This window comes from Podarcis raffonei, chromosome 10 (assembly GCF_027172205.1).
Source record: "Podarcis raffonei isolate rPodRaf1 chromosome 10, rPodRaf1.pri, whole genome shotgun sequence".
In the NCBI taxonomy this organism is placed as follows: Eukaryota; Metazoa; Chordata; class Lepidosauria; order Squamata; family Lacertidae; genus Podarcis; species Podarcis raffonei.
In genome coordinates this window covers 71,097,708-71,112,459 of record NC_070611.1, presented here as the reverse complement: position 1 = coordinate 71,112,459, position 14,752 = coordinate 71,097,708, and the positions used below count along the sequence as shown (strand labels likewise).

General features: G+C 46.4%; 1 protein-coding gene across 2 annotated transcripts in view; it reads left to right on the top strand.

Moving 5' to 3' along the window:
- Nucleotides 1-107: 107 nt before the first annotated feature.
- Nucleotides 108-14,752, top strand: part of FBH1 (F-box DNA helicase 1) — a 39,829-nt gene continuing 25,184 nt past the window's right edge. Inside the window, exons 1-9 of one of the 2 annotated variants that reach the window (XM_053405071.1) lie at nt 108-307; nt 1,152-1,316; nt 2,984-3,534; nt 6,299-6,429; nt 7,558-7,696; nt 9,994-10,184; nt 11,769-11,882; nt 12,629-12,720; nt 13,748-13,916. In XM_053405071.1, coding sequence (XP_053261046.1) covers nt 307; nt 1,152-1,316; nt 2,984-3,534; nt 6,299-6,429; nt 7,558-7,696; nt 9,994-10,184; nt 11,769-11,882; nt 12,629-12,720; nt 13,748-13,916 — 1,553 coding nt within the window. In that variant the 5' untranslated portion in view covers nt 108-306. The remainder of the gene's footprint in view (nt 308-1,151; nt 1,317-2,983; nt 3,535-6,298; nt 6,430-7,557; nt 7,697-9,993; nt 10,185-11,768; nt 11,883-12,628; nt 12,721-13,747; nt 13,917-14,752) is intronic. The other variant, XM_053405072.1, reaches the window with a different exon arrangement.

The following is a 14,752-nucleotide window of genomic DNA, read 5'->3' as shown; positions in this document are numbered from 1 at the left end:
AAAACCCTGGAGGCGGGTTAGGTGGGCGTGCAAAGGCGACGCCTCTTTCCTGCTTTCAAGTTTTCTCCAAGATGAGAGTGAGAGTCTGGGAAGGGAAAAGGGAAATTAATCTACACCCTTAATTAACTGCAAATGAGGGCTAATGGCTTTAAAACCCTGGTTGCATGGGGTGGGGTGTGAGATATATTGGGGCTGTTACTAAATTAGGGTAGAATTGCATCTTTATTTTGGGAGGAAATTTGCTGGAACTTTAAAAATGGCAGGAAATCACTTTTTCTGTGCATTTTAATCCATAGGTTTTCTGTTAGTTTGTGTGCATTTCAGAGCCTGTGTGTAAATTTTATAATCTGCTTTTTTGCTTTTAAGTTCCTCTTTTTTTTTTTATTTGGGTGAGTGTGTGTGTGTCTGGTTTTATGGCTTTAACTATTAAGTCCATTTTTCTCAGGGTCTATTCCTTCCCCTTCTCACCCCCCTAATATTCTTAAGAGGGTCTCTTCTCCGGTCTTCAGAGGCAGAAAAAGGTCCCCCTTTCCTTCCACTCTGCAGTTTTAATCTGAAATCTTAGGCGCAGAACTGCGCTCAGAGCTCAGAAACTGCTCGCACTAATGAAATTTGCTGTTGCAAAATGCAACTCGAAAAAAGGGGAGTTTCGAACACTGTTTTCACATAGCTGTGAACTGCTGTGTGCTTTTTGTGATGTGGCAGAATATAGATTATTTAATAAACCGTTAATTGGTTTTTAATTATTTTTTTTAGCACATTATCCTTAATATTAAATCACCTTTCTTTCCCTGACAGAGCCTTGAGGTGGCTTACTGATAAAAACAGGAGCAGCTAACAACATTGATAAGGAATAATTAAAAATATAATAATAACAGAATTAAAACTGTATTTAAATATAAAAGTTGTGTTAGACGCAAACGGATAATTGCAGTAAAAACAGCAGGGCACCAGCCCTTCCAGTAAAATCAATAGTTATAATAGCAATAATAATTTTCATTGTAACAAAAATCAAAAGGGCACCTAGACTGTTGTGGTGACTGTAACCTACATTTAAGGCGATTAGCTTATGCACCTGAGTTTCTAACACTGCCTCACCTGTCCCAATACTGAATTAACACTCACAAAAGGGTGATTTTTGTTGAGGACAGTGAGACGACATAAGCAGCTTCGCCTAACAGCCTGCGAATGTGAAGCTCTGAACCAGAGCCTGGAAGGGGCCTCATCCTTGACGCAGCCTTTGGGTCGGAGACAAGGGAGCCAAGACGTCCACAGAGGTCTATACCCAATTTACCGGACGAAAAAGCACCCCCGAGGTATAGCCGCATGTGGTGGGGGGCTGGAATTGTGTGGACGATCTTTGCTAAATATCAGGTGGTGGGGTTTCAACTTGGGCTTGGGGGAGGCCATAGGCAAAACTCTTGCTTCCATAAATTGGCGGTGGGCAACCTCAGTTGGCTTAGCTTGGAGCAAATTGCTGTGTCTCAGCTTTTAACCCGCCTCACAAGGTTGTTGGGGTGAGGAAATGAGGGCAGGAGATGTTGGCGGCCGAGGGACAGCCCTGGGAACAGCCACCAGGATGGGTTAAAACTACAGTGGCACCTTGGTTCTCAAACGCCTCGGTACTCAAACAACTTGGAACCCAAACTCTGCAAACCCGGAAGGAAGTGTTCCAGTTTGCGAACTTTTTTCGGAAGCCGAATATGCTCCGATTTGAGTGCCACACTTCCATTTTGAGGGTTATGCTGCGGTCTGTCTGTTTTTGCTATTTATTTTGCGCTTTTGTTTTTGTGGCTTTTTTGTTTGGTTTTTGTGACTGTGGAACTCAGTTCAGCTACTGATGGATTGATTGTGTGACTGCAGTGCATTGTTTATTGCTTTCATTTTAGATCATGAGTAGGAAAACTAAGGCCAGGGGGCTGGATCCAGCCCAATCGCCTTCTCAGCATAGCTATCAACTTTTCCCTTTTCTTGCGAAGAATCCTATTCGGAATAAGAGAATTTGCCTTAAAAAAAGGAAAATGTTGACAGCTATGCTTCTCAGTCCGGCCCACAGACGGTCCAGGAATCAGCATGTTTTTACATGAGTAGAATGTATCCTTTTATTTAAAATGCATCTCTGGGTTATTTTGTGAGGCCTGCCTGGTGTTTTTACATGAGTAAATGTAAAGGGACCCCTGACCTTTAGTTCCATTCATGGACGACTCTGGGGTTGCGGCGCTCATCTCGCTTTTCTGGCCGAGGGAGCCGGCGTACAGCTTCCGGGTCATGTGGCCAGCATGACTAAGCCGCTTCTGGCGAACCAGAGCAGCGCACAGAAAAGCCATTTACCTTCCCGCCGGAGTGGTACCTATTTATCTACTTGCACTTTGACGTGCTTTCAAACTGCTAGGTTGGCAGGAGCAGGGACTGAGCAACGGGAGCTCACCCCATCGTGGGGATTCGAACCGCCAACTTTCTGAACGGCAAGTCCTAGGTTGTATGGTTTAAACCACAGCACCACCCGCGTCCCCTTTACATGAGTAGAATGCGCTTTTATTTAAAATGCATCTCTGGGTTATTTGTAGGGCATAGGAATTTGTTCATTTTTTTGGGTCAAAATATAGTCAGGCCCTCCACAAGGTCAGTGAACCAGCCCCCTGCTGAAAAAGTTTGCTGACCCCAGCGTTAGATAGTAAAATTCATGTTAAATTGCTGTTTTAGGGGTTCTTTTTAAAAGACTGGAACGGATCAATTCATTTTTCATTACTTTCTATGGGAAAGCGTGCCTTGGTTTTGGAACGCTTTGGTTTTGGAACGGACTTCCAGAACGGATTAAGTTTGAGCACCAAGGTACCACTGTACACCTTAAATGGGCATTGTCGTTCAAAATGGCCCTACTGGCCAGGACCAGTGTGGTCCAGAACATCTGGAGGGTACCAGATGTTGAGGGGAAGGGTGCTGGAAGACTGGAAACAGATCCTGCGATTTCTTTCCTTTCCAGTCTCCGTCAGAGGAGTGGGCCACCAAAGCAGCATCACCGACTACTTCAGAAGCAAACCCCAACTGCCTAGATGTGCAGCTGTCACGGCAAAAGACAATGAGTGCAAACGGGAGGTAGACTTCCCGGAATCCTTTTTCGCTCACGATGACTTCTTAGACCCGGAGGACTCCTGCTCTGTAGTCGGGGACAGCGGGGACCCAGCCCTGATGGCTTCCAGGAAACGGCCACATTTCCCTGAGAGCCCCAACAACCTCGGGACGGGCAGTGACCAGTGGGACCAGGATAAAAAACCACCACTGGGGCAGCAATCTGAGCAGCTCTGGGTTGACGGAAGCCTCAAGCCGGATGCCAACGACTTGGACATTGATCCTCTGCCAGATGCGTGTTTTGGGCTCCTGGGGACCCCGTGTTGGGATGTTCCCCGGGGAAACATAGAGCAGCTGCCCGACGAAGTTCTCCGCGAGATCTTTGCCCTCGTGCCCGCGGCCCATCTCTTCCAGAGCCTCACCTTGGTGTCTCAACGCTGGCACCGGATCATCTCTGACCTGCAGGTGAGCGATGCTTCCTCATCGGTCGGGTTAGAAATTAGCCAGGCGTGTTTTGTGACTGGCATGGGCCCCATTGTGGCCACGTGGAGATCTCTAGGTGCCAGGTTTAGCGACTGACATCTCCCTCCGACTGGCCCCTCCAGCTTTCTTAAGCAGAAAGGCATATTTATTGCTTTAATGTACCGTATTTTTTGCTCTATAGGACACACTTTTCCCCCTCCAAAAATTAAGGGGAAATGTTTGTGCGTCCTATGGAGCGAATGCAGGCTCCTTGGCTTCAGCGAAAGCAACGTGAAGCCTCCAAAGCACAGAGGGAGCTTTCCCTCCACGCTCTGGAGGCTACGCGTTGCTTTCGCTGAAGCCTGGAGAGCGAGAGGGGTCGGTGCGCACTGACCCCTCTCACTCTCCAGGCTTCAGCGAAAGCCACCTGAAGCCTTTGGAGCGCAGCGGCAAGACTCTCCTGGCTTCAGCAAAAGGAACACAAAGCCTTTGGAGCGCAGTGCGTGGTCCCGCTGCGCTCCAAAGGCTTCCGGTGGCTATCCCTGAAGCCTTTGGAGCGCAGCGGGACCTCACGCTGCGCTCCAAAGGCGTTGGGGTTAGCTGCGCAAAGCCTCCGCAGGGCAGCGGGGTGCCTTCACCCGACTGCCCTGCGGAGGCTTCACAGGCTGTCCCCGAAGCCAGAACAGCGAGACGGAGTGCTGCACAGCACTCCGTCTCGCTATTCTAGCTTCGGGGTTAGCGGCGCAAAGCTAGGCCAGCTATCCCAGCGGCTATCCCAGAAGCCAGAACACCAATAGGCTATCCCAGAAGCCTCTTGCTGTTCTGGCTTCTGGGATTCAGAATTCCCCCCGCCCTTGTTTCCTCCCCCCCACAACAAGGTGCGTCCTATCGTCTGGTGCGTCCTATTTAGAGCGAAAAATACGGTATATCCCACTGTTTTCCTCCCAAGGAGTACATGGGGAGAAGATCTTTGAAATCTAAAGTTCGCATGGCGCCTTCATTATATACCTTTAGGTGCCAGGCGAAGAGATATTCCTGGCTGAGTGGTGATTTGAACCCGGATCTCCCAGGTCCTAGTAGGACACTCTTAACTACGACACCCCACTGGCTTCCTAGAGAACTTCCGCTATGGGGCAGCTCTATCAATTAAGTAGGAAAGCAAAATGTCATTTAGAATAGGATGTGAAGTATTTCCCCTGCGTTCGTTTTATTCTGGATTGTTTTACGGGATGTTTTAATGTGTTGTAAACCGCTTTGAGATTTTTTTTCCTTTGAAATCTAAAGTTCGCATGGCGCCTTCATTATATACCTTTAGGTGCCAGGCGAAAATGTTCCCTTTTAACCAGGCCTTTGGTTGATTTCACATCCTATGCCCTTTAAAATGTGGGTGTTTTTTGGTGGGGGGCAGGGAGATTTACTGGGTGGTGGTTTTTATTTTGATTATATATTTTGTGGTTTTATATTTTGATTTTTGTTCCGTGAACGGCACTAAGACCTCTGGATATAGGGCAGTAAAGTCATACACTTCAGGTTGCGTTTTTTCAGGTTACGGACGTTCCGAAACGCGGAAGTACCAGAACGGGTTACTTCCAGGTTTCGGCAGTCGCAGAAGTGCTAAATTGCGCTTTGCGCATGCACAGAAGTGCCGAATCGCAATTTGCTTGTGCGCAGACACACCGCTACAGGTTGCGAACATGCATTCCGCACGGATTACGTTCGCAACTGGAGCGTCCACTGTATATTAATTCGATAAATAATAAGAATAATACATGCTTCACTCCCCCCCCCCCGTTAATCCCCACAACGACTTTGTGAGGTAAGTTAATTCAGGGGTCAGCAAACAGGGGTCCCTCAGACCTTGTGGGGGGCCGGACTATATTTTGAAAAAATAAATAAATAACAAATTCCTATGCCCCACAAATAACCCAGAGATGCGTTTTAAATAAAAGCACACATTCTACTCATGTAAAAACACACTGATTCTCAGACCATCTGCAGGTCAGATTGAGAAGGCAATTGGACCGGATCCGGCCCCCGGGCCTTAGTTTGCCTAGCCATAGGTTAAGAGATATTCCTGGCTGAGTGGTGATTTGAACCCAGATCTTCGAGGTCCTAGTAGGACACTCTTAACTAGGACACCCCACTGGCTTCCTAGAGAACTTCTGCTATGGGGCAGCTCCATCAGTTAAGCAGGAAAGCAAAATGTCATTTAGAATAGGATGTGAAATATTTCCCCTGCGTTTGTTTTATTCTGGATTGTTTTACGGGATGTTTTAATGTGTTGTAAACCGCTTTGAGATCTTTTTTCCTTTGAAATCGAAAGCGGTACAGAAATGAAATGAAGAAGAAATTTCACTGAGGAGAAAAGGGCACCTATACTGTCTGTTGTGGCGACCGCAACCTAGGCTTAAGGTGCCATTTGACGATTAGCTTATATAAAATAAATAATAAAATAAATAAATAATAAATAATAATAAATCCATTATTTATACCCTGCCCATCTGGCTGGGTTTCCCCAGCCACTCTGGGCGTCTCCCAACTGAATATTAAAAACACAATACAGCATTAAACATTAAAAACTTCCCTAGACAGGGCTGCCTTCAGATGTCTTTTAAAAGTCAGATAGTTGCCTTGATATCTGATGGGAGGTCACTATATCTGAGTTCCTAACACTGCTTGTTTTACTCCTCTGGGAGGGAAGAATGCATAAATTAAACTTTGTTCGGTTTCCAGAAAGGAGCTGATGCATTGCTTTGGTTTTTTGCAGTTTGTTCCTTGGAAAAAACTGTACTACAAGTACCTGAAGTCTGAGGCCGAGGCCCAGCTGATTGTGAAGGCAATCCTGCAACGATACGACCTGACCCCAAATCAGAGCCACTTTCCGCTGGGGTTTTTACGGTGAGTAATGCTTCCAGGGTGGATTTGATTTAAATCAAATTGATTTAAATCACTCGTCAGTAAGACTCGATTTAAATCATCATTATTATAGTTTTACAGAAAAACTCATTCATGCTGGTATACTCTTAACATTTACAACCAGATGAAAGTTCCATTTTTGGAATAATAAATTTTCAGAGATGTTTTTACAGTTATATCAAAAAAATTACTGATTTGGTTATACTATCAGAAATACATAGACACATAATTACGAAATTATGGTGAGGTTTAATAAGTTAACTGTTTGTATTTGGGCAACTTTTCTGCTGTACTTTATTGGAAGGAGAAAAAATAGCCATTTCCTTAATAACAATTTATTTAACTAAAGCAATAACATTATCGCAAATGTATCCATGTTTGTTAACTAATGTGGTTAAACTTTTTTTTTGTTTTTAAACCCTTAGACTGAGTTTTGGCACACATGAAAAACTTAAAACAAATCCTTATTTCCTGATGAATAGCCTTTGGTCTATAATGTAACTTAAATAGAAAACTATCTTTGGAAAGATTTTTCCTCCAAAAGAATTTTATTTTAAAAATCTGATTTTTTTTTTAAACGGATCCCATTCGCATCCCAAGGTACCACTGTAGATGATAAAAAATAAAATTAAAAAATATAATTCTTACCTGCACTGATGATAGTCATTGTTTGGATGAGGGGCTTTTATCCATTTCTGCAGTAACATAATCAGTCAATCAGTAGTTGAACTGGGTTCCACACAGTCACAAAAACAAATTAACTGAAAACGCCTCAAAAACAAAAACGCAAAATAAATAGTAAAAACAAAAGTGCCAAACTTAATCCCTTCTGGAAGTCTGTTTGACTTCCGAAATGTTCGAAAACCAAGCCGCAGCTTCTGATTGGTGCAGGCGCCCCGGAAACGATAGCCGACAGCCTCATTGGACGTTCAGCTCCCGAAAAACAGTTCGAAAACCGGAACACTTTCTTCCGGGTTTTCGGCATTTGGGAACTAAGGCGTTTGAGAACCAAGGTATCACTGTCTGTCATTTCCTGCGAAGACAGTCCTGACCTGGTGTATGAGGGCTCCACTAACACCGTATATATTTATTTGCTTTGCTTCCACACAGATGTGTTGCTTCTGCGAAGAGCCGTTGCTGCTGGGACCCCAGAGCGATCCGCCAGTGCTTGACAAACCACTCTCTGTTTCCCAAGGCCGAAGCCTGCCTTGCCAGCTGGCTGCCTGAGCTGTCGAGCCCCAATGCGGGAGTAAGTGTGGCATGCTTATACTCTTGCGAGTTCTTGCGAGTTCTTGCGAGTTTGTTTCCTTTTTCTTAAAGCCGCTAAGTACCGTTAATAGCGAGTTTGTTTCCTTTTTCTTAATTGCGAGTTTGTTTCCTTTTTCTTAAAGCCACTAAGTACCGTTAATAGCGAGTTTGTTTCCTTTTTCTTAATTGCGAGTTTGTTTCCTTTTTCTTAAAGCTGCTAAGTACTGTTAATAGCCGTTAATAGCCATGCTTTGCAAGACGAAGAAACTCGCAGAATGAATTAATTTCGTCTTGTGAGGCACCACTGTATTCTCCTGCAATAAGGCTGCGATCCCCCTGGACCTGGCAGTATGTGGCCGTTGAGCCCACTGGTGCTTACGTCTGAGTAAACGTGCATTGCATTATATCGTAGGAGAGTTGACCGTTCCCTGACGCTTTAGCTCTCAGCCCTCTTCCCCAGTGTGTGTGTGTGTGTGTGTGTGTATTTAATTTGTGGCTGTTACTAAGGTGGCTTTGAGGTAATTGGAACCCCAGTTAAAAGGGTGGCATGTGACGCACTCAGCATGTAAGGTGACTGTTGTTTAGTTGTTTAGTCGTGTCCGACTCTTCGTGACCCCCTGGACCAGAGCACGCCAGGCCCTCCTGTCTTCCACTGCCTCCCGCAGTTTGGTCAAACTCATGCTGGTCTCTTCGAGAACACCGTCCAGCCATCTCGTCTTCTGTCGTCCCCTTCTCCTTGCGCCCTCCATCTTTCCCAACATCAGGGTCTTTTCCAGGGAGTCTTCTCTTCTCATGAGGGGGCCAAAGTATTGGAGCCTCAGCTTCAGGATCTGTCCTTCCAGTGAGCACTCAGGGCTGATTTCCTTCAGAATGGAGAGGTTTGATCTTCTTGCGGTCCATGGGACTCTCAAGAGTCTCCTCCAGCACCAGAATTCAAAAGCATCCATTCTTTGGCCATCAGCCTTCTTTATGGTCCAGCTCTCACTTCCATACATCACTGCTGGGAAAAGGTGACAGGAAGGTCTAAATCAGTGGTTCACGAATCATGGGGTTCCCTAGAGGACGCGAAGGGAGGAGAGCCATTGGTGTAAACAATTATCGTGTTGGAAAGCGGGTGTTGCTGTACTAGGTTCATCAGCCTTTCTGAATTACCGTATTTTTCCATGTATAAGAAGACCCCTATTTTTTTTTAACCCAAAATTAAGAAATTAAGTTGTTTAAAGCCCTAAACAGCCTTGGCCCAGTATACCTGAAGGAGCGTCTCCACCCCCATCGTTCTGCCCGGACACTGAGGTCCGGCTCTGAAGGCCTTCTGGTGGTTCCCTCCCTGCGAGAAGCAAAGCTACAGGGAACCAGGCAGAGGGCCTTCTCGGTGGTGGCACCTGCCCTGTGGAATGCCCTCCCACCAGGTGTCAAAGAGAAAAACAAGGCAGCCCTGTTCAGGGAAGCTCTTAATGTGTGATATTTTAATGGATTTTTAATCTTTGTTGGAAGCCGCCCAGAGTGGCTGGGGAAACCCAGCCAGATGAGCGGAGTACAAATTAATAATAATAATAATAATAATAATAATAATAATAATAATAATAAAGCTTTTTGGGGGGGTGGGGGAGGTCACTTCCACCAATCGCTCACCGCCTGCCCGCCACTGCCAATCGCTTGCCACCAATTGTCTGCCCGCTCGCCGCCAACAACAGCCCACCCGCCCACTTGCCGCAGCCGCCAATCACCTGCCCGTCTCACCTCAGTCACCAACCACCTGCCCAGTTGCCCCAGCCAGCTGCCAGCAGGCCTTGCCGCAGCCACCAATCACCCGCCCAATCGCTGCTGCCAATCTCCTTCTTGCTGCTGCCGTTAATTGCCTGGTTCAAGTGCTCAAAATGCATTGTGTTCATGGGCCACCATATTTTCCCCAGTATAACACGCCCCCATGTATAACACACACACCCCTATTTGGGGGGACTCCAAATTGAGAAAATGGGGAGAGATTGTATCTGTGTAAAAGACGACCCACAATTTTGAACCTAATTTTTTAATAAAAAACCCTAGTCTTCTACCCTGAAAAGCACGGTAAGTTCTGTTATCCTTTGACAGATGGTTCTCTGGTTCCATCTTGGAACTAGGCCTGGTAAATTGCATTTCTAAAGCCTAATAATAATAAATTATTTGTACCCTTCCCAGCTAACCGGGTTGCCCCAGCCACTCTTGACGGCTTCCAACATATCTAAAAACATAATACAACATAAAACGTAACCTTTGTGATGAACCTAATTATTATTGTTTTTTAAATATCCTTTCCAGCCTCCGTACATTTGGGCCATATTCGCTACCATTGTGCTGATCTCTGGAGGTGTCTCTGACGTCCAGGAGCTGGTGGCTTCTGTTAGGAGACCCAGCTCCAGCCTCTCGCTAGTGGACGTCATGGAAATTCTGTACTGCATGGCCACTGTGCTGTTTGCCATGCGGGATAAAAAGATTCACATCAGCAACAGGTACGTCTGCCAAGGGAGGGGCTTAAAAGGTGGGGGGGGGGACAGTCAAGGGTCCCAGCGGCGGCGAAACCCAAGCTGCATCCTTGAACGCAGACGCACGTTTTACTTGACTCCTTGTGTACCAACTATTAAACGCCAGCTGAAAACTTTTCCGTTTAGCCAGGCCTTTGCAGAGTCAGGTAAGGATATAACCTTCCGCAGTAGTTAATTTGATACCTGTCTGGTTTTATTGTATGGCTTTGTGTGTTCTGTGCAGTGAACCCCTTTGATTTTGATTTTTTGAAAATGAAGCAGTGGTATGCAATATATACCGTATTTTTCGCTCTATGAGACGCACTTTTCCCCTCCTGAAAAGTAAGGGGAAATGTGTGTGCGTCTTATGGAGCGAATGCAGGCTGCGCAGCTATCCCAGAAGCCAGAACAGCAAGAGGGATTGGTGCGCACCGATCCCTCTTGCTCTCCTGGCTTCGCTTCGCTGGAGAGCCGCTGTGCAGCTTTCACTCTCTGTGCAGCGCCCCTTCAGCAAAGCGGGAGGAGAAACGGAGCCCCTTCCGTTTCTTCTCCTGCTTTGCTGGAGATGCGCTGAGCAGAGAGGGAGATAACATTTTTTTTCTTGTTCTCCTCCTCTAAAACTAGGTGTGTCTTACAGAGCGAAAAATACGGTACATATAATTTTTTTAAAAATTCAATTCATTCTCCCGCTTGGACTACTGCAATGCACTCTACGTGTGGCTACCTTTGAAGGTGACCCGGAAACTGCAGTTAATCCAGAATGTGGCAGCTAGACTGGGGACTGGGACTGGCCGCCAAGACCACATAACACTGGTCCTGAGAGACCTACATTAGCTCCCAGTACGTTTCCGAGCACAATTCAAAGTGTTGGTGCTGACCTTTATAGCCCTAAACAGCCTTGGGCCTGTATACCTGAAGGAGCGTCTCCACCCCCATCGTTCTGCCCAGACACTGAGATCCAGCGCCAAGGGCCTTCTAGCGTTTCCCTCCCTGCGAGAAGTGAGGTTGCCGGGAACCAGACAGAGGGCCTTCTCGGTAGTGGCGCCCGCCCTGCGGAACGCCCTCCCTTCAGATGTGAAGGAAATAAGCAGCTACCTTATCTTTAAAAGACATCTGAAGGCAGCCTTGTTCAGGGAAGTTTTTAATATTTAATGCTGTACTGTTTTTAGCACTCGATTGGGAGCCGACCAGAGTGGCTGGGGAAACCCAGCCAGATGGGCGGGATGTAAATAATAAATTATTATTATATATCATTTCCCAGAATTCTTTTATTACTTTACAGTTCCACCACACATGGCAAAGGGTGCCTTCTTTTTCTTTGCATTTCCAGTGGATTTTTGAACTTGTCCTATACATTTTTGCTAATTTACTCGGGGTTAAATACCAGTGAGACATCATTTTTGCAACATTTTCTTTTAATGTATGACATGCTATGAATCTCAAATCCCCCTTCCATGATTTCCCCCATGCTGACATCTGTATATTGTTACCTAGGTTTGTTTTTTCCATCCTCGCTTATGCTGTTAGGGACCTCTTTCGATTCATACACTCCTTCTCTCTGCGTCCTTGTAGGTTTCACTACAGCATTTTCTACTGCCTCTATCTCCTGGAGAATTCGAACAACGGCACCACATTCGTCGAGCCGGAATGGGGCAGCTCCGGATACGAAAGAGGCCCTCAGTGCAGGTACTTCCTGTGTTTACGTCGAAAGCTGAAATGAATAGCGGCCGTTGCCAGCTTCCCTTGCAAGCCCTCCTGAATCTTCCAACATTTCAGGTTCATTGGATGAGTTCTGGTGTGATGAGAGAGGGAGGAAAATTTCCTGTATCAGCTTTCTCCTTCGCGGGACAGGTTGGGGCTGCCACAGATTCGGAGAACGGGGGCTCATTTGATTGCCATGTTCTGTTGCTGTTGTTTAGTCGTGTCCGACTTTTCGTGACCCCCTGGACCAGAGCACACCAGGCGCTCCTATCTTCCACTGCCTCCCGCAGTTTGGTCAAACTCATGCTGGTCTCTTCGAGAACACTGTCCCACCATCTCAGGGTCTTTTCCAGGGAGTCTTCTCTTCTCATGAGGTGGCCAAAGCATTTGAGCCTCAGCTTCAGGATCTGTCCTTCCAGGGAGCACTCAGGGCTGATTTCCTTCAGAATGGAGAGGTTTGATCTTCTTGCAGTCCATGGGACTCTCAAGAGTCTCCTCCAGCATCAGAATTCAAAAGCATCCATTCTTCGGCGATCAGCCTTCTTTATGGTCCAGCTCTCACTTCCATACATTGCTACTGGGAAAACCATAGCTTGAACTATATGGACCTTTGTTGGCAAGGTGATGTCTCTGCTTTTTAAGATGCTGTCTAGGTTTGTGTCCCATGCCGTGAACACGTGCCATGTTCTAGCGTTTCATTAATCCATGTTGGTTTTGGTCCTTTTCTTCAGCAACCCTGATACACGACTCACTTGTGAACAGCAGAATATCTTAAATCACGCAATTGCACCAGGGGAGGTTATGAAAATCATCGCTTTTGCAGGTAAGGTGGCTTAAGTCGACACAGAATCTTCTTCTTCTTCTTTGGCGATCCCTCGTAGCCGAGTAAGATTGTCTTCCATGGGTACGGTCTTAACAGTGAGTCCGTAAGTGACTGTGGAGGCCAATTCTGGATCCACACCTCCTTCCACAGTGGGGACATTGGTTTCCGGGTGGGAGTTGATCACGGTGAGGGTTTGCCAAACGTAGCTTCCTCTTAGCACGTTTCTCCCTTGCATCCTGAGTTCGAGTGTCTTCAAAGCCCATGACACCTTTGGCAAAGGCTGTTCTCCAACTGGAGCGCTCGCAGGCCAGTGTTTCCCAGTTGCCGGTGTTTATACTACTTTGTGGCCTTAAGCGTACAGGCCTTAAAATGGCCGCTTGATAGCACATTTTGAACTCTCCCTACCCTCTGGTGATGGTTGTGACAATTCCTTGGTTTATTCAGGCCACGAATAAACTTACTTAGTATATGTAGACCAGATTTATATATCATCATCATCATCATCATCATTATTTTATTATTATTATGCTGCCCTTCATAACATGATCTCAGGGCAGTTCACAGAATAAAAATACAAGTTAAAGCACAAGTAAATAATTCAGACGAAAACCGCAATCCAATAGCCCCGCTTCCCACAGACACATTTAAAAGGCTGTAGAATATTAATAAGCCAAAGGCCTGGCTGAAGAGTAATGTTTATATATGTTATAGAATATTTATTTATTCTGTATTTTATAACCTATAGAACATTTTGAGTCTCCGTCAGGGAAAAAGCCAGGATATAAATAAATACGTAATGAAAAGGATGATGATAATATATCTGAATTGGCAGAGTACAGCCAGTTATTGCTTCAATTTCCGTCACTGTAACTAACCAGAACATAGCTCTTTATCTAAATAAGTCTTGTTGGACTTCTGGCTCCCATCAACCGCAGTCCACGTGGCCAGCGGTCAACCGTCCACAGCTTTTGGAGGGTTGTAGCTGCTCCAGCCACGATATGCACTACAGTTTCCATTTCCTCCTCAGGGACAGGGAAGACGTCCACCCTGATCAGGTACGCTGAGAAATGGTCCAAGCTCAGATTCCTGTACCTGGCATTCAACAGGACCATTGCGGATCAGGCAGCGCAGAGGTTCCCCCCAAACGTGACATGCAAAACGGTCCACTCCTTGGCCTTCAAGGAAGTCGGGAAAAAGTAAGTGGCAGCCTTCTCGTGGAAGTGCCCTGGTTAAATGCAGGAACACAAGAAGCACCCTCAATGGCCCATCAGTGGCCAGCATCCTGGCTTTGCAGTCGCTGACCAGATGCATGTGGGGAACCAACAAGCAGAGGGCCTTCTCGGTGGTGGCACCCGCCCTGTGTAACGCCCTCCCAGCAGATGTCAAAGAGAAAAACAACTACCAGACTTTTAGAAGACATCTGAAGGCAGCCCTCTTTAGGGAAGCTTTTAACGTTCAATAAGTTATTGTATTTTAGTGTTCTGTTGGAAGCCGCCCAGAGTGGCTGGGAAAACCCAGCCAGATGGGCGGGGTATAAATAATAAATTATTATTATTATCTGAGCACAGGAGCAACCCTCTCTCTTCCTGTGGTTCCTAGCGACTGGTCTTCAGAAGCGACACTGCCTCTGACAGTGGAGGGCAGAACTTCTTCTTTGGTGATCCCTCGTAGCCGAGTAAGATTGTCTTCCATAAACACAGTTTTAACAATGAGTGACCGTGGAGGGCAATTCTGCATCCGCACACAGCCATCCTGGTTAGTAGGCTTTACAGCTGTCAGATGGCAGTGGTGGTTGCTCGTGAGTAACCAGTCAGGGCTCCGACCTGTCTTTTACAGGTTTTTATTTCGGTGCAAAACTATTTACAGTGCGGGGACGTGGGTGGCGCTGTGGGTTAAACCACAGAGCCTAGGACTTGCTGATCAGAAGGTCGTCGGTTCGAATCCCGGCGACGGGGTGAGCTCCCGTTCCTCAATCCCTGCTCCTGCCAACCTAGCAGTTCGAAAGCACGTCAAAGTGCAAGTAGATAAGTAG